General features: G+C 31.5%; 2 protein-coding genes and 1 long non-coding RNA gene across 4 annotated transcripts in view; 1 reads left to right on the forward strand and 2 right to left on the reverse strand.

Moving 5' to 3' along the window:
* Nucleotides 1-19,509, forward strand: part of LOC116767177 (uncharacterized) — a 30,346-nt gene that overhangs the window by 1,154 nt on the left and 9,683 nt on the right. Inside the window, exons 1-3 of one of the 2 annotated variants that reach the window (XM_032657367.2) lie at nucleotides 16,033-16,307; nucleotides 16,859-16,958; nucleotides 17,037-18,112. In XM_032657367.2, coding sequence (XP_032513258.2) covers nucleotides 16,169-16,307; nucleotides 16,859-16,958; nucleotides 17,037-18,112 — 1,315 coding nt within the window. In that variant the 5' untranslated portion in view covers nucleotides 16,033-16,168. Of the gene's footprint in view, nucleotides 1-16,032; nucleotides 16,308-16,858; nucleotides 16,959-17,036; nucleotides 18,113-19,509 lie in introns of those variants that run through there. The other variant, XM_032657368.2, reaches the window with a different exon arrangement.
* Nucleotides 440-2,615, reverse strand: LOC133320114 (uncharacterized). Its single transcript, XR_009753566.1, has 2 exons — nucleotides 2,312-2,615; nucleotides 440-896 (listed from the first exon to the last, which is right to left on the reverse strand). It is a non-coding gene; the product is annotated as an uncharacterized LOC133320114 (long non-coding RNA).
* LOC116767178 (pre-piRNA 3'-exonuclease trimmer-like) lies at nucleotides 6,896-13,513 on the reverse strand. Its single transcript, XM_032657369.2, has 12 exons — nucleotides 13,474-13,513; nucleotides 13,249-13,381; nucleotides 12,877-13,111; nucleotides 12,242-12,393; nucleotides 11,829-11,964; nucleotides 11,303-11,631; nucleotides 11,096-11,223; nucleotides 10,156-10,298; nucleotides 9,186-9,272; nucleotides 8,049-8,137; nucleotides 7,202-7,300; nucleotides 6,896-7,132 (listed from the first exon to the last, which is right to left on the reverse strand). The coding sequence occupies exons 2-12, from the start codon at nucleotides 13,374-13,376 to the stop codon at nucleotides 7,069-7,071; spliced, it is 1,590 nt and encodes a 529-aa protein (XP_032513260.2). The 5' UTR covers nucleotides 13,377-13,381; nucleotides 13,474-13,513; the 3' UTR covers nucleotides 6,896-7,068.

A 19,509-nucleotide genomic window follows, 5' to 3' on the forward strand; every position in this document is an offset into this window, starting at 1 on the left:
AAACATCCTGCTCGTTGCAATTTTTCTTTTCTATAAACTGCTTTAAATAAGACTTAAATAAAGGTGTTCGCTGTGCAATTTCAGAAGCAGGTGTAAACGTCTGCATTACGTACGCTGTTTACGTGTTTTACTAACAAACCAATATATCATAAATTTGCAAAACATGTGGCCAAATGTTTGGTTAATTTGAAGATACAGTCTCTTACTCATCTGTATTAACTTCACTTGCGGTTTCCGAATTATTTATATGAAATATTTTTTCACATTTATTTTCTCTTCATCAGAAAGGAAAATATAGTTAGGTTAAATTTAAAAAAAAGTTTGATGAAAAAAACTTGAAAACTTGAAGCATTCATTGATTTTGAAAAATATTGAATATTGAAGTAAAAGCTAAATACCATTTTTTTGTCTCATAAAAAGCCATTTACAAAGAACAAAATAGGTTGAATTTAAATTTATTAAACAAAACAGATTTCGGTTTAAAGTTAAAGAGCGTAAACATATTTATAATCATGAACACAACGAGCTGTAGTTAGTAAACCTGTTATGTGTAATATATTTTTTATTTACATATATTAAATATCTTTATTTTTTTTTCATTCCTGGAATGTACTTTGAAGACAGCCCTAGTAGGTTCCTTTCAAGTTTAGTTAGGTATAGAGAGGAGCTTGGACGGCGGAGGTGAGCGTTAACGCGCGTTAGATAGGGGCCCCTTAAACCTTCACCTGGGTTGAAAGTCCCAGGCAATGTTGAAGCTCCTCTCCCTGCAACGCGATGGACCCAACACCCGCACGGTGAATGCATTGAACGCTAGGAGGTTTCGTCTCTATATATTGGAAACAATAAAGGACTGTAGTTATCAGGCCGCTAATAGCCATCTTCTTGTCAGTGGCCGCCTGAAAATAAATGAGTGTAAGCATTCAAGAATAGCAACATCTAAAATAGTCCGGAGTTCGGTGACGTCCTTCAAATCGGACGTCATTAGCGAGACAGAAACTTACTTAATAACGGTTTTATTTTACAAAATTTGCAACCATTTTATATATAAATGTATTTAGAAATCATTTTATCATCCTATGAGAGCTCTTTACCCTCTGACTTTACTCGTAAAGGTTTAAATCAAACAAGTTTAATAGAATAAAAATGTGACATCATTACTACTAAGAACCTTGAATCCCTGTAACTAATTGCACCTGTCGCCCATATAATATCCGAACTCAGCTCGTAGCAAAACGTGTTCCAAATAGTGACGCGATAACAATAAGTCAAATTTGTTATACTGAACACTTGTTATGGATTTAATATAATCACATCCGTACGTAATGTTCAATGGACTGTAAACGCCAAAAGATTATCAGTTTGTGTGGTCGTCATTGTTTGGCTGGATGTTGGCACGCAGAACGTGGAATATAGTCAAATTGCCGTTACAATCAGGAATAGATAGAATCTGCTTTATATTTAATTGTCGCCATAAAATGTTTGGAGGTGTATTAAAGTGTTCAAATTTAATTGCGGACTTAAACCCATGTAATCATTACAATTTATAAAATTGTATTCATAATTGAGGTTCAACCCATACTGGACTAGTGTCGTTATTTAAGATGATTGTATTAGGCATACGATTTATTATATTATGCCTTTTACACTTACTCTATTTTAAGTATGTATTAATCAAAAACAAAGAGAAATATTTTAAAACCTTTAGAAGCAAATTTTGCTAGTATAAGTCATTTACAAATAAAAATGGCTGACAAGTAATTATTGACACTGTCAGGCTGCTTGTGCGTGATCGTCGCGTCGCGTTGTAAATATAAACTGCCGCCGACGTGCGCTTGCGCATTTTGTCAATCTACCTAGACCAAGTACTTACAAAATGCTAGCGCCTTTTCATGATCGCTCCTTCCATATTCTTATACTTCTATTAGGTAAAAGTATAAACAGACACCACAAGTTAAATTTAAAATTATTTTATTTATATTCTGCCAATGTAGCATTGTTTAACACAACATATTATGATATATTTAGATGACGTTCAACGTAGTCAACAAATTTACATACATTGGAAATAGTTTTATATATTTGATTTCCGTAACACAAATAGAATATACGAGATATCATTTATATTGCAGGCAATTCAAATGATTATTATTGTAGATCGAGAAAGATATGTCGGTGCCGCGTAGGTTTGGCCTCCAGTTTACCAAAGCATCAAACGATACACATAAATAATTTATACGTCAATGAACACCAGAACAATAAAACAATGAAAAATAATATTTGATATCATGTAATAAAATTCTACGTCAGTCACCTGTTAGATGGAGTGAGCCGCCCACGCGTCTCAAATGGAAATACACTTGACGACGCTAGTGCCAAAGAAATTGAATACAGTAGATTTTTCATCAGGACAGATGTGTAACAGACAATAGGTTTGTAGTTTGTAAGGACGTTTCTGACAGGGCGGCTGTTGTCTCATTGCATGTCATTTTTATATTCGTCTAACGACTAGTTTGTCGTTTCGTAATTACTACTTAGTGATTAAGAGCTTAATTCATTTATTATACTGAGAGGCATTGTCATTTTTAGTACTATTTATTACACGTGTGCAAAACGTGTCTTATTATGTGTTAGGGAAATATAATTTCACTTGAGGTTATAATTTATGAGTATAATTCCGAAACTCAGTTTCAGCTGCTTTTATTACTTTAACTTATAGTCATTCATAAGACAATAATGAAAATTTGCATTATGTCATGGGTCCAATTACACGGTGATAATAGTAGAGTACGATCTTTACAACTGTAATTTTCTTCCCTATGAAATGATATTATGTATTTGATAATTGAAATAGTTAAATATTATAATGTATATAATATTATATAATGTATTAAGATTCGATTCAATGGCAAGAGAAATTAAAAATAGCCCTCAGACCTATTAATCATGGTATTTATTTGAAGGTACCTGGGTTTAGGTGTCAACTAGTGTCTCTAAAATTCATTATGCGTGCTAAGAAGTATAAATACGTGATCATCACCGTGATTCTTATAATTTGCATAAAATATTCTATACTCGTGATATACTGAAAGGAAAAATATTGTCAATAAAGACCTTCATGATGCAATTTTATGTTCTTTAATTTAAACTATATTAAACTTTTCTTTATACGAATTTGTTTGAAAACATCTTCTGTATAAATATAATAAAGGGCAATGAAATTCGCAACATTGTATTTTATCACATCTTAATAAATGATCACGAGTCTAACTAAAATAGATCAAACTTTGTATGCTTGTTGCCAGCTTGACGAATTTTCCGTTTTGCGACACACATTGATATTAATCCTAACTTTGACAGCTTGTCATTTAATATATAAAATACTTATATTTCAGTTAATACGTTTAATATATAATGAACTGAAATCATATATATATATATATATAATCTTTCGTTTTTGTAATTTTCTATGGATCTGCAAGTTTTTATTTTCGCCTGTTATTCTATGACTAAGACTGAGTAGATACTTGCATAAAAGTGAAGACAGACCCAATAACTCGGCGGTCGATTTTCCAGAGACGTCAGTGCAGATTGCATCGGAAAACTGGTCAGTAATATGACCCACTTATGGAACACTGTACGAAAAGGTAGAATGTAGGCACAGTTAATACAACACCAAATAGACCTTATGTAAGATGTAATAGGGACGGTTGTGCAACAAGTATAAGATTTACTCCTATCAAAGCTTTTTACTCCGGTAGCTGCGGTTCGATGTTCTCGATGCGTTGATTTATTTCGCATTTCGCTATGATTCATTCAATATATATCTCAAAGGAATGTAGGTGGAAGCACACCTGCAAGCTTTTCATTGGTAAGTGTTTTTACACTGAATTAAAACATTCAATTCCTAAAAATGTTATTCATTTTATAAACTTTTCCTTGCGGGATTTAAACGTGTAGATTTTGAAATAGAAAATATCATTATATTAATCGAATGTTCGTTACATTTATTCTGTATTGTCTACAAATTAATAACCATTTCAGATGTTGTTTGATTCAGAGGCTGGAAACATCGAAAACCAATTAAGAGCGGCAAACATTTTGACGCATGATTTACGAACATCGACCGTAATATCATAACTGTATAACTGTTTCCTGCGTTTACACGTTCATGCTGATTATTTCATTTCTAACAGACCGTGGCACTATGAATTAGTTTCGGTTTTGGTTTGTATGAAACATTATTTCAAATTAACATATATGGTAAACTTTAAATGCTATTAGTTTAGTATGAAATGAGATTATCTTTAGATCACATGAGTTTTGAGGTGGAACTTAAAAATATACCTAGCTTTAAAATAAACTGTTGAATTTGAATAAAGATAACTAATTGTTAGGCTACAAAGGATAGTAAAAATGTTAGAATAATTGAGTATTACTCTAACAGAAAAAATATTAAATTATAATTTCAAAGTAAGGAAGAAATAGGATCAAATCATCCATTAATTACTAATGAATAACCTAATTTCGTTTGTAGGTTTGGGTACACATTTTTAATAATAGAAATCGGAGCTGTGGTTTATGACTCCCTTTGAAATGCTTTAATGACGCACCAGAAACACACGCCAATGTAATTGATGTTGTGAATGTTGTTACAGATTTTATTCCAAATAGGTTTTGAATATTGTGTTTTAAGTCCGAAAAATCGTAAAGTTAACTCGCTGTATGGCAAAAGTTGATTATTTTTAAAATGACTCCATAACTTACGAGTAAAAGTATTTTAACTAAAAAATGAAACGTTTAACTTTAAAAAATTTGGTAATGTTACTATTTAATTGATCTTGGATATTTTTGACTCATATTGGATATTTTCAAACGAAGTAGACAAGAATTATATAATTTTTCTTTTTTCAACAAAAGTTGATCGACAGTGATCGATCGTTGGAGAAATTCAGACGCCAAATACTAGATTTATTAAGGATGTCGTTTGTAATTACAAACCTGTTTTTAAAATAAATATCAAAGGAAAATTGAAATTACGTTTAGAAGCAACAACGACACAAAATATAATGCTACCAATGTTTCTATAAGGTTTGGAACTGTGGAATTGAAATATCGAGAATTTGCTGTCATTTTCATTTTTATATTATATTTAAAATCAAGAACCCTTATATTTTGACTGTGCTTCTTTTTATTATCTGTTGTTGTCATTACTTGATAAATCGTTTAGTATAAGGATGAATGTTTGTAAATAAGCGCATATAATATTTTTTGACACAAATCGACTATAAAAAATTATTTTTAAATTTAAATTTATATGCCTTTTTAAATATTTAAGTCTTTGACATAAGGATTTCGAATAAGAATTGATTACCATATTATTTACTGCTTTTGAATTGCACATAAAACAAGTCATCAAATTTCAATTCTCACTTCATGGGTAAGTAAATTTTAGTATATTTGTGGAAATTTTGTGTTTAAACGAACTACTATAGTTAAGTGTAAACTGTGATCTCTTGGATAGTAGTGTGACATCCTTTGATCAGACAGACGTAATAAACAATATGTATTCCTGGCATCTATAGTGAATATTTTGTCTGGCCACTGTTTACTGTAATTAAAAGTGGACCACTTTAAACTAGTCTATATGGTGTTTGTTTAAGTTTATTGACGTCATTATCATTTTTTATCTAACCAAATTATTTTAGGATTAGCTATTTGCTGAAAATTTACGAATTAAGTTTTTTTTAAAGACCACATTTAAATTTTATTATAATAACGCCACTTTATTACTCTGAATTCTGTTTCTAACACATCATTGCAGTTAAGTCTTTGTGTTTTTGGTTTGTTATAAATGATTTTGTAGGTGCCAAACGAACGGTTCTGTTTATCATGGTGTCGTCGACAAGTCAAGAAAGCTTTGGATCGGTTTTTACTTTTAAACATTATCTTAATACTTATTTGAAGTCACAAACTTCAATTACAATTGAAAATTCAACGTAGCTTTCATTGCACCTTAGATAAATGTACACAGCCCTTGCAAACTCATGGAAATGATAAAGCTGGTGCAACTGTGTTCGCTCTGTTAAAAACAAAGTTTAAAGACACTTATAAGACTGTCCGTTTATAAAATATATATTTTTAATAAGTTATTTCAAAAACCACTGTCATTACAGTTATAAGATGGCATCTGTGATGTATATATAAGGTCACATGTACATATATTTTACGATTCCATTGCGAATGAAGCCATAGATTAAAAAAGAAGGTCATATGTGTATTTGCTATGGGCATTTATAGATATTTTTTAATTTAAAACAAAATTTAATTATGCATAAACACGATTTCTTGTTTAAGATCTTTTCTATTAGATAATCATTAAGTGCTCGGTTGTCAACAGTAGATTATAAGGAATCGTGTTTTTAAGGTCAAGATTTCAAATGTTCTGTTGAAATCTCAATTTTTTTTAAAATTTAGAACTTTTATACTTTTTTTACATCACGGCATTGTTAATGACTGCGGATCAAAGGTATTAAAATTTTCTGCACTTCCCGAGTCGAGTGTAGACAATATATTACAAAAAGCTCTTACAACTGTGACATTATATTATTTTCTGTTAGTCTTCATGATGAAGAGTAGTATTTTTTTAAAAATCCTATAGTATCTTAACGTAAGGACATCTTTCATATATCCTATATAGGTGTATCTAAACGTAAAGATACGACAATTTAGTCCCTTAGTTCCACAGAATCAGCAACTTGTTGTTTTTATTAATTTTTTGCCTTAAATTATTTTAATAGCTATAAATTAGTATGACCAAAAATCGATACTTCTTGCAACTCATATATTTTTCTCAATCACGACCAATCACAAAAGGAATGAGAATAAAAAGCGAAAATTCGATGGAGGTAGTTTACGATTTATTGCTATATAACACTGAACACCATGTATACTTATTACTAAGGCTTCACTTAATGTATTTACAAAAAAATTTACAAACATTTAAATGATTTAACGCTTGAGGAAACAAAATTATATTTGATTTACAATCGTCGTTCCATCGAGGCATATTTACTTGTTGACTTTTTTATGTATGAAGTATATGACAATGGTACCCGTGATTAATGCACCTCCCCTGTGAATAAAATAATATATTAGTTATATTTTTTTTAACTACGGATATTAAGTAATGAGTTTGACTAACCAAATTGCGAGGCGACCCGTTGGTGAGTGTCGGAAGGGCTTGAACGGAGTGATCCTATAGTCCTCGTGGTGATTGAAGTGTCGTAATAATTTGTTGGCACTGGAATTCATTTTAAGTATAATTAGGACTCTTTACTGTAAATATTGAACTTTACAGAGATTTATTCCTTTTTTGAACTAAAGCGTTATTATATTATCATATAAATAGTTATTAGTTTAGTTAATTATATTGTATAGCACATATTGTAGTGGAATATAGATTTCTGAACATTCTGTATATAGTAAGGTCTGAGCCTTTCGCGAGTATTCATTTAAATGAAACTAATATTTTTCGGATTACTATGCGTATTTTATTACTTTAAAAACTACATACGACCGACGATTCGGTTGCTTTGCAGCAACCGCGGTCACGGGCTGCCCGTGTGAAATAAAATAATAAAATATAGTAGTAATCCGACAAAAATATTGTTTTCAATCTGTATATAGGGCTGTCAAAAAAACATATCTATTTGATAAATGATATGGCTATCACGTAACACTCCGAGGTGTGCCTTTGATTCGCGTTGGAAGTTTCGAGTTGACAACTTAAGTAGAAATTAAGCTGTATCGAACAGATAGTCGAATACGCCAAACTGTTTAATCTACAGCTGGGCCCTACAAAAACATAATTCTTTGAAAACTAACTACAGACGATGGTTTTTCGTTTGTAACGTCAACTGAAGGACGTTCAACTAACGTTTTTTGACATAAAAAATGAGATGGTTTTACTTTATTTGACTATAACGAAATATTTCATTTACATTTACATTAAGGTTAAGTGTAATAGATCATTTTTTATTTATACTCACGTGTGATGTGTTCCAGCCGCTATCAAAGCGGTTCTTGCTCCGTAAGGCTTTATATCCAAAGCACCGAAACCAGACAGTAGAGACGACACCTGTGAGTGTATGCGCTCCTTATGAATATTAAGGAAATGAAAACTAGGAACTTCTAAACTGAAATAGACTAAGCAAAATTCTAATCATGCAATTTATCTCTGAGTTACCATCTATAAAGGAGGAATGATGTAAAATTAAGAGACCTTTTTGTATATAACCCTTACAGAATCAAAGATTTGCTACAATAGTTTTGGGATTAAATTGATATTGTCTATGAGGAACAAAAATTCAGTAATATTTCTGCCAATACGACAAACTAATGTACTGTATATAATTTAATTTTTTAATATCGGTGAAACACGTAAGCATATTTGAACACAAAAAAAATAATTCAAACTAATAATATGCTACAGCTGTTAATTCAATACTGACAACCACAGATTGTCATTAATCGGACGTCATTATATAATCTGTGCAATCAAAGCAATGCCATAATAAGTACTAAATATAATCGTCCAAAGCCGTCCCAACGACATTGCGACATCGCCACCAATTTATTTATGTAGTAACCTTAAATCAACCTTGGCAGACGAGTAATAAATTACGTTTAGCATTCGAATGAAAAAAAATTGCGTTATTTAAAGAAAAAAAAACTTCAACTAAAATATGTTCGCAACTGTGACACTCGGGTATTATCAATCTGTTTTAACTAGCAATGAGATGTATGCGCGCATGAGCACGCACACAGCGCGCGATCCTGCGTGCGTGTACGTAAAAATGTACCCATTAAAAAGTTTTTTTGCCTATGTATATGCCACTGTGTCACTGTGTGCGTGAGTGTATATTCCGGCGTGGTGCCAAATAGACCCGGCGTTCGGCCGTGCCGTCAGCACAACATGGTCTCCGAGTAAGCTGATGGAAAACTGATTATGCGGCAGTTGTTGCAACTATAATGTCGCTGATGAAAGTAATTCCGGCCGAGAGTCTAGTGTTCGGATTTGTCTCATATGATTACGATGTCATTGTCATGTGTCAACAAAACTATTTTGTCTGCTCAAGGTCACGAGCTTTCCCGGGAGTTTATATATAGGTGATCCATTGTGTTACCTGGCTCATACGTATTGCTGGTTCCCTCAAAGATCTAATGTGAAGTAGCTCTGGTCTGTGGCTTGGTGGGTCCTCGTCAATGAGATTCTAAAACGGAAATGACAAAAAAATTACGGAGGCCTTTCATGATGTATTAATAGCAACTAACTGGATATAGTTTGTTAACTCTAAACCGTGACTTCACTTATGGAAAGACTAAACTATTACATGTAACATAAGAATCTGCAGGGTATTTGTCTGCCAGAAACCTGTCTATTTCAACGGATTCCAATGATGACCAGCGATTACCCCGTCACGTAATTACCGACGTCCAGAATGTAATAAAATAAAAATAGTTCTGCGTTCGGATACTTTTAAATAGACAAGTTCAAAGACCTTTAATAGCTAATAACGTTTTTTATTCACTTTTATGAGAGATTTAATGAGTTTAAACATTGTATGATTATTTTTGGGTTTTATGAATATCAGAACGAAATATATAAGTCTGATAGTTGTGGCTTGGGAAAGTATAAAAGTTTAATATGTGTCTTAATATCATTCTACTTGTAATTAGATTCGGATATTTTTTGGAATTCGCTGACATATTTTGTTATCCGAATCTAAGCTTGTAAAAGGTTATAATTTATAGTACGAAATATATTCAAAGACGGATCACGTTGCTTTCTAACATTGAACGAAAAAGTAGAAGAATTACATCTGTTCATGTCATACTTCGGCGCAGAACGCGTTATGCATAACATAGGAATACATCAAACAGAATAAGATTAGTAATACTTTGGATTGAATTAAAATCAATATATATCTATTTACTATGTACATCATATTAAAATCTTCTTATATTAAGTAAATAATTATTTGTCTAACCGATAGATAATATTAAAGAAATTTGTTAATCTGCCCTATTGCGATATATATTTTTTATAATTTGTGGTTCATATTATCTTTGAATAAATAATAATAAAATCCTCACCATATAAGCCACAGCGGATCGTATGACGTTGACCTTGTTGCAGTATGATGAGAGTGATGAGATTATTTCATTGGGGGATGCTGGGCGAGCTGTACCCCGGTGATCTGTGGACGACCACTCGCCCAGGCGGATGAAGCAGTAACCTGGAGGAGGATGGTGGGTTTATATTATATGGTATGAGGCGAAACCTCCTAGCGTTCAATGCATTCGCCGTGCGGGTATTGGGTCCATCGCGTTGCAGGGAGAGGAGCTTCAACAGTGCCTGGGACTAGAAACCCAGGTGTAGGTTTAAGGAGCCTATCTATCTAACGCGCGTTAAACGCTCAGCTCCACCGTCCAAACTCCTAATAACCTAACCTAACCCAATTTTAAACATTCTACTGGGACTGCCTTCGAAGTACGTTCCAAGAGTGAGTTGATACTAGTTCTGGACAGGCCCAAGTATTTTAGTAGCTCAATCATAACCCATGGATCGAGCCTGGATTGGAACTTCTTAGAGGAATGATGTTTAAACAATGTCATGAGCATTAAAATCTGTCAAACTGTTAATATTTTTATATTAGTTAGTTTTTGAACGCATTTATTAGTATTTCATAAATGTAGATAGTGTGTTAGTTTTTTGAACCTTTAATCGGAAATAACAATCCAAAGGTTTATGTTATATAGTTTTGAAGAAGCATATTTACATGATGGCTGCTTGTTATATGCACTTTTACTTTACTGCACAAAAAATATAACTTAAAAGATATACTACATTCATAAAGATAATCTAGTAGACATCAAAGAGGGAAGGAATTTGGTTATTTTAATATATATGTATAGTTAAAACAGGTATTGTTTTTAATATTGGTAAATTTTTACAGAATATGAGGTTGAATTTAGCATTTTTATATATACATATATAAAAGCCTTTGAAATAAGAAGGTTTTATAATAATTACCTGAGCAATATGAATCCCAACCGGCCTCGTGATATGATTGTTTCACATCAAATGGAATATTCAGTTTTATTTGACTTAAACCCTTCTGCAACTTCTTACATTTACCCTCATAGAAGAATTCATATAAACTGGAATTGATTTACAAAATATATGGTAAAGAAAATCAAACCTTATATAATTCGCAGTAGATTTCAAAATGCCACTTACTCTTGCAGTGCATTAGACTTCCATACTTCATCGAGTGTCAGCTTCCTGCCCATTTCATGTGAGATGTACTTGGTGTCATATATATTAGGAAATAGGTTGTTAATATTCTTCTTAAATGCAGAATATCTTTTAGGCACCGGACCTATGAATTGGCTGTGTAGTAATAATGTGTCTAGGAACATGTTGTGGCCGATGATTGGTTTCTTGTATTCCTCTAGAAGCTCTATGATTTGTGAGAAACCTAGGACGTAACTCATTAGGTTTCCTTCTAGTGTTGACATAGAAGCGCTGGTGGCGCCATCTACGTCACCATTTCTATATATCAGGACCTGAAATTATTATTATTCATACAAATATGCAACATGCTCGTTTTAAAATATATCACTGTATAAATTTTCTAAATTTTAAATAGATGATTAACAAATACTCGGCTAAAATTTTAAACAAAATTTGAGATACCCTATAAAAATTCAGGTAACATTGTTCAGGGTGAATTTTACCAAATTAGCTACAGTATTTATTTTACCTTATGACTATTACCTAAGCTATCAGTCGTCAGGACCTCTGGGAAGCGATTCCTCAATTCACAGTGCACTATGTATCTCATGATGGGATTGTCAATATCCAGGTATAGTGTGTCATCAGTACTATTTACGAGCCATCTGCAAGTTGTGATCCACAATTTAATATTTTAACAGACTGAAGTTTGTCCGTGAGTAACAAGCTAAGCTAAATAAATATACATAGGCTTTGGAGTTTGGTTGCTCTAATGATGGTAAGACCAATAAGATAGATTACATTGGCTTAAGCCAAATAAGTATACATGTTCGACGCTAGTGAATTAAATTTATGATACTTATACATAGATGTCCTTATAATAAATTTAAATAATAAATATAACTTCTGTCTTGTTTCATTATTTTTTTTAAATCTACTCACTTAGCGACTTCGGAACAGTAGCTTTGAAGTTTCCTCTCATCATTCATTTCCATTGCTTGTATCAGATTATTAAGAAGTGTTTTTTCCTTCAGCTGTTTCTTTATATGAGCTTCTTCGGATCGACTCATATAGGGGAGACCATCATATGTAAACTAGAAGGTATATAAACAAAAAATTGGTATAAAAATATATATATATATTGTTCTAACATTTAGTACTGGTTAAACCAGAGCTTAAGAGCTTTTATGGTTAAAAATATTAGCCATATAAATTTATATTAGTAGATATTTGATGTTACCATGGCATGTACTGATTTTAGCGTAATCTGCGACAACTTACATATGTTAATTAAGGTATATCAATATATATTATCGTAACATATTGAAGTGGAAAATAATCTAAATATAGATTATAAACCTATAGAGATAGACCTATAGAGGTTTCTCGTGAAAATTTTATCTCAATATAACATTTTTGTTACTCAATATAAAAATTGAATCCTTTTAGCTCTTAATATGTTGAAACATCAGCAAACAACAATTTAAGTAAGTATACAGTTTTGCACTTAAAGTTTATACTTTAAATCCTTATGGATTTAAGGTCTTATTGGCATGATTATTTTAATGGTTAATTACCTTGTTATAATCAAAATTGTGCTGACAAAGGAATCTAATGGCTGATGCTTGGAATGTAAAGGACTGATTGATATCACCAAACACTTGGGGACAGAGGTGGAATGTGTAGGTATGGGAGATATATCTGTCATTATCCCGATCATACTGAAACATTGTTAGACCAACTTGACTCATTATCATCTTACAGACTTCATCCTTCATTCGGTCATATCTTTCTTTATTAGTATCGAACAATCTGAAAAATGCAAGGCGTAACATTAGGAAAGATTCATTTGCAGTTTTTTTGATATATTTGTTAAGGTTATATAAATAAATTTGTTTGTAACATTTTGTTTTGAATTTTGTATATAGCATTTTTTTAACACGTCATACCTATATTTAAAACATTCTCCCGATAATATAGCGGTAAATTCTGCGTCAAAGCCAATGAAACAAGACTTTTTCAAACATTTGATTATGCTATCAAATTCTTGATTAAAGTTTTTATTCGTTATATCCATTATTTCTGATGAAAAAGGTGATAAATTTTTAATAATTTATTTGTATAATAAATACGCGATACAATACGAAAGAATGGTTTTTTTGCTCAATATTTACCGCCGCAAAAATAGACATCAACTTTCTGCAATTTTGAATGTCATTTGTCAGACTGCAATTGACTTAGGCAGATAACGTTCAAAAGTAACATAAAGTAGTTTAATTTTTAAATATCGTTTATAAACGAAAACGACATAAATTATTGGATTTTTTTGAATATGTAGAATACTTGTGTATTACTAGTCCACTGATATTTTTTGGTTGGTTAGATTTAACACAATTTTAAGCTTTATAAACACAAAATTAAAATGTAACATTAAATATAGTATTTTTATATTCTCGTAGCAAATACCTTTTGAAGAATTTAAAAATATTGTTTCATTTGTTGGAATATTAAATAACAAAAACGCAACACAAATACACGTGAATTCGGATTACTCTTCAGTTGTCTAAACATTAATATATATTTTAAAGCCGCGTCAGAGATCGTAGTGATTTGAATCCTAAAATGAAATTTTTAAAATTCGTATTATAATTAAACGTCAGCTAGTAATAGCAGGAATAAAGTGTTTTTTTCTTTAACTAGATTTGGTTCTGAAGAAAAATTGCTGTTGCACATTAAACAAACAATAGTTACTTTTCATTATTTTATTCTCTCTTAAAATTTTTCGAGGCTTCTAATAATTTTAATTTGTATATTACGTGTAAGTATAGTCCTACTCCCTAAGTTTTTTTTTTTTGTCTCATTAGTCAGAATTATTAATTGGTATATTAAAAATCAATTCGGTTTATCTCATCAATACATATTATGAAACAAAGTCTCACGTCTGTCTGTCTGTTCGCGATAAACGGAAAAACTACTTCCACGATTATCAAATAGTTATCATTACTTGATAGCGTGATTCTTGAGGAAGGTTTTAGTATATAATTTGTTAGTGTTTGTATATACTTGTGTGTATATTAACGAGCTTGTAACGAAAACGCTGCCGAAAGTCTTTGAGATATAACAAAATAATATATGCTGGAATTGTATATCTTATATAGGTCTACAGAAAAGTGCGCGGTGGCATATGTCTATACCTTAAGGATAACATACTACATCCATTTTACATCTTTTAAAAATTCCTAAAGCGTTTATTGGAAAGCTATTTACATAAATACGGTATTAAGTCTTATCAAAATAAATTAGTTCGTTTTTAAACCTACATCAGCATCTGTAAACTACTTTTTAAATCATTTAAATCGGGAACACCATTAGAAAATTATCACAATATACGTTTAAAAATTCTCAAAATTAAATAGGCTATTTTATATTTTTTTGTAAAGAACCCGTCCAAAGCTGGGGCTGGTACCTAGTTATTTATACATTTTAATTTTAAACGTAATTTCTGTGAAACATTGTTAGAATAAAAAATTAGAAGCCCTTAATGATAATAAACAAGTATAAAATTTATTGTACTGTAAAAAAACGATAGGCACGAGTTTATTTAGAATTAGAAATTGAAAGTGTAGGCACATAAAGAGAGCGAACAAATAATCATAGTTATTTATACTTCAATCATTAATTAATGGCTAGTTTATATGTAGTAAGAAGGCGGTTGAGTTCTGATTGAAAGTATCTGATAGTATGTGTATAAACTGTACATTTAAACATATTTTACCGCAAATAAAAAAAAACTTCAGAAATATATTTTAAGCTTACATCTTTATTTCGTCTCTGTAAATAAGATACAACTTAAGTGTCCATTTTCATGATAGCGACTTAATTAAAAAAAAACTTGCTTTTAAGTGGAATGTTTATTTGTTTATATTTGTACAACTTATAATATAAGAGGAACAATAAAGATGTTTCGGAATTAGAATAATATGTTATAAATCTCATAAAGTATTCTTACAAAGTACCTGATACAGTCAATACAATCAAAACATAACTTTACTATGTTCAATAGAAAAAAATTAATAGTTGTAAGTACATTTGGTTACATAAGGCAACATGTAGAATGGGCCAAGGACGGCAATCGTCAGACATGGCGAAACCACTACGAAACTAAGGCAAAGTAACTGCCATCTTTATTACGAAACCGTTGACGTGATGCAAAAAGTAACGTGCATTAAATATTTTAATTTTTTCCGATACTGTACAGAATGGAAATAGAATGTAGGTTAAAGGAACTGTACAACTTTTGGAAATTACAGAAAACTATTGTGTAATGTACATAATTTTTAATACATTAATATATTCCGCTTCCCATGAATAAACATTGAACACTTCCTAGTGGATTTTAGTATGCCCAATAGGAATTTGTGTCATTGAAGATTTGTACTTTGCATCTCTTAATGTAAATTATATTTAAATTTTAATCAAGGTAAGTTTCAAGAATGATATGTAAAAAAATAAAAACAAAAATAAACTTTTGCAAATTATCGATTATCGACCCACTGTCCAAAGAAGGCCTACAAAGAATATTTCATAGTCCGACATTAATATTTTATATCAGTTACATAAAAGGGTTACATAATATAGAGAGAGTCCAATCTCGGGCTCAGCAATTTACTTCCGAATTGAAGCCATGTCTCGTCAAAGGCTGAAGCTGCATTTTATTATACGCAGTGAACTGTTTCCATTCTTCCAGTCGCCACTTGAAGGTAGACTCGTGTGGTCGCGTATGTAATAAATAAAAAAACTTATTAAAAATAAAATGTCGTAAATGTATCGAATTCATTTCAATCTGTGATATAAAAATAATAATTAAATATGGATGTGAAAGAGAAATCGGATCCTAGTGATGTGATAAGGAAGCCTAATTACTTGCTTATGTCCTTGCAAAGGATACTAGTGCTGACTTTTATTATAGCTTGTGTGGTTGTTGTTGTTTACTACACACCTATGCCAGGTATATTCAGCTTTAATTAAACTACCGGTTTGAGATATTATTGTTACATATTGTGTTATAATATATTTTAAATATAGTATTTAATGACTACAGATAATGATTCATAGCACTCATTCCTTTGTAAAGTTTATTTCAATTAAATAAATGTAGTCAAATTGATAAGCATACATTCGTTAGAATAATATAAACATTTAGTATTTATTGCAAAATGTTTACACTTTTAATATGCATAGGTTATTGTTACCCGGCTTTGTAAGAAGGAAATACAATAATATTTTTATTATAAACTGGTTGAAGTAATAATAACTAAATGTCTATTGTAAAAAAAGGAATTAAATAAAGGTTATAACATATAGTAAACGCAGAGTTGAATAAACATTTTTAAAACTTAATGCATTGAAGAAATTGTTGACTAATAACATGGTAAATAAAAAATTAATGTAAGGTCGGTGTATGTAAATCTCCTTGATATTATGCAGTGCTATATTTTTTTAAATATTTCCTTGCGTATTACGTTGCTAGTTGATATTTAAAAAATGCTTCTATTACAGAGGAATATTTCGAAAATTGTGATCGTGAATGTCACGAGCTCGACTGGCCTATGATTTGCAGAGTAAAACTCGTAATAGAGGTATACAAAACATTCAGCAAGTGAGTATATCTCTTATGAAGGAAGTCACTGTTTTGTTCCAGACAATGTCATATTCACGATAAATATCATTGTTGTAGATCTTGTAACAGTTGCGTGGAAAATGGAAGCGAATGTCCGGCGATGTGCATCACAGCTGATGGTAGGGAACGAGGTGTCCTCTCTGCGAACAGAGAATTGCCTGCACCTGCCTTCCATGTATGTCAGAACGACATTCTCGTCGTTGATGTAGTACATCGAGCTCCTGCGCATGCATTATCAATACATTGGAGAGGTCAGCCTCAAAAAGAGACGCCTTTTATGGATGGTGCTCCCATGTTAACACAGTGCCCTCAGCCGGCCTATACAACGTTCCAGTATAAATTTCGAGCCTCTGCTGTAGGAACACATATGTACCACGCCCATTCAGCAGCTGATGCCGCTGATGGATTGGCCGGAGCGTTTATTGTACGACAGTCACCACGTCTGGATCCTTTAGCAAGTCTCTACGATGTAGATGCAACAGATCATACAATTTTTGTTGCCGAATGGGGTCACTCTATGGGACCACTTGCAGGTGTCACATCAAAAATACCAAACGCAGAATCTTTACTCATTAACGGCAAAGGAAAAACAAATGAAACGTTGAGCGGGCCATTATTTAAGTTTAATGTAGAATATGGCAAACGTTATAGATTCAGATTGGCGTACGGCGGTGGATTTAAAAGCTGTCCGATAAACTTTTCCATCGACAAACATGCTATTAAGCTGGTTGCTTTGGATGGTCATATAATTCAAACTGAAACTGTAACATCAATTGAATTAGGAAGAGGAGAGCGAGCCGATTTCATTCTGGACGCTAATCAAGCGATTGGCGTATACAAAATCAGAGTTGTGGCAGATAAATCATGTCAGGATAATTTGGAGGGTGAAGCTGAATTAATATATAAAAATCAGGACAATAAGGTTTTACTTAAGAATGAGGGTAGTGAAGATTCTACAATAAATCGCATCTTTTCAACAGTGGCTAGTGATAATTGTGTCAGTGATACTGTTTTGTGCTTGGATGAAATACATGGAGCTGAGAAGCTTGCTTCGGAATTAGCCGAGCCAGTTGACGAGGTTCTTTATGTGCCTTTTAATTACTCAACGAGGCAAATGTCAGCGAGACGTTTCGGTAAGTTTTATGAGACGTATTTTAAAGTATTGTGTATAAATTTTAAAGGTTTTCTGCTGTGTTCTGAGAGGCTAAGAACTATTATTTTGATTATGTGATTTCTATATGGTCATGGATATTTTTGTCAGAGGTTTAAAAATGTCATAACAATGAAACACTCAACTAATATCTCTAATATGAATCAAGGTTTAAATTGATTTAGTTAAATACAGGAATGTCAAACATAAAAACGTAAACTGGCACCAGATCTGTCGAGCACAAAATTTATGATTGGGCTTTATTAAATTGATATATTCAAGCCAAAATAAGTTAAGAATTTTATCGTTTTCAAAAGCTAGCAAGCAGTTGAATTTAAAAGAAAACATTTATTTTTAAAGTGATGCTTTTACATAAAACAATATCTTTTTCCTTATTGTGGCTTTCAACGACAGGTAATACAAAAAAAAAAATAAAAAAAAAAAACAAAACACGATGGTTTGGAATTCACGGCGAGCAAATTATTTGGTTTCATAATTTGTGCTTCGTTATGTTTATCATGTTTCCAATCATTTTATCGAACGTAAAAATCTTTATTACACATACTGTTGTAAATGTTGTATACAGGTTGTTTGAAATTAAAAATTACATCTTTGATTAGACATTATGAAAATATCTATGATAATTTTTGAGAAAAATAATTTTTACTGTCCATATTTGGGAATCCCACCAATGTCATGATATTGGTGACAGCGAAAGATATGGCGGTCTTATTGAAAGATTATCTCGATAGCTAAAATGTTAATATTAAGAAAACGAAAGTGTGCATAGTGCTGTTAATAGCGCTCCGTTCAGAGTGCCGTGATATTAGAGTTCCAGCAATATTATACGTTCCATGCTATGTTTATACAACTATTATTATAATAGACAGGTGTTGCTTACGTCATTGTTGCATAAATAATTGTTTTTTCATTACGTGTTACATTTATTATGTTAATATGTAAGCCATTTTCATTAATTATAGTTTGTAATTCCTTCTTCATGTTGTTTATTTTTTTTATAATTGTATTTATATTTGTTTTAAGTAGATAAACGTCTAAGTTGAACTGATTTGCGATGCAAAAAATGTGATATTTTTCAATATTCTTAAAGTATAATCATAATAATAAGAGACTTCGTAATCACGTCCGTAACAGCAAGTAATGTTACTTGATTACCCTCCTCCAACCTGTACCTACTTTTATTTTGTAATGCCCTTACTACAGCGACAGCTGTAATATGTATTCTGCAATGCTATGAAGGACTATTGATGAGGAAAGTAGTACAATTATGAAATTATTGGCCGACTATACATTTAATTAATTTTACTATAAAGTTCGTATCGATAGTAATAAATAAAATACTATTACTTTTTTTAAATG

The sequence above is a fragment of the Danaus plexippus genome, assembly GCF_018135715.1.
Source record: "Danaus plexippus chromosome 9 unlocalized genomic scaffold, MEX_DaPlex mxdp_24, whole genome shotgun sequence".
NCBI classification, from domain to species: domain Eukaryota; kingdom Metazoa; phylum Arthropoda; class Insecta; order Lepidoptera; family Nymphalidae; genus Danaus; species Danaus plexippus.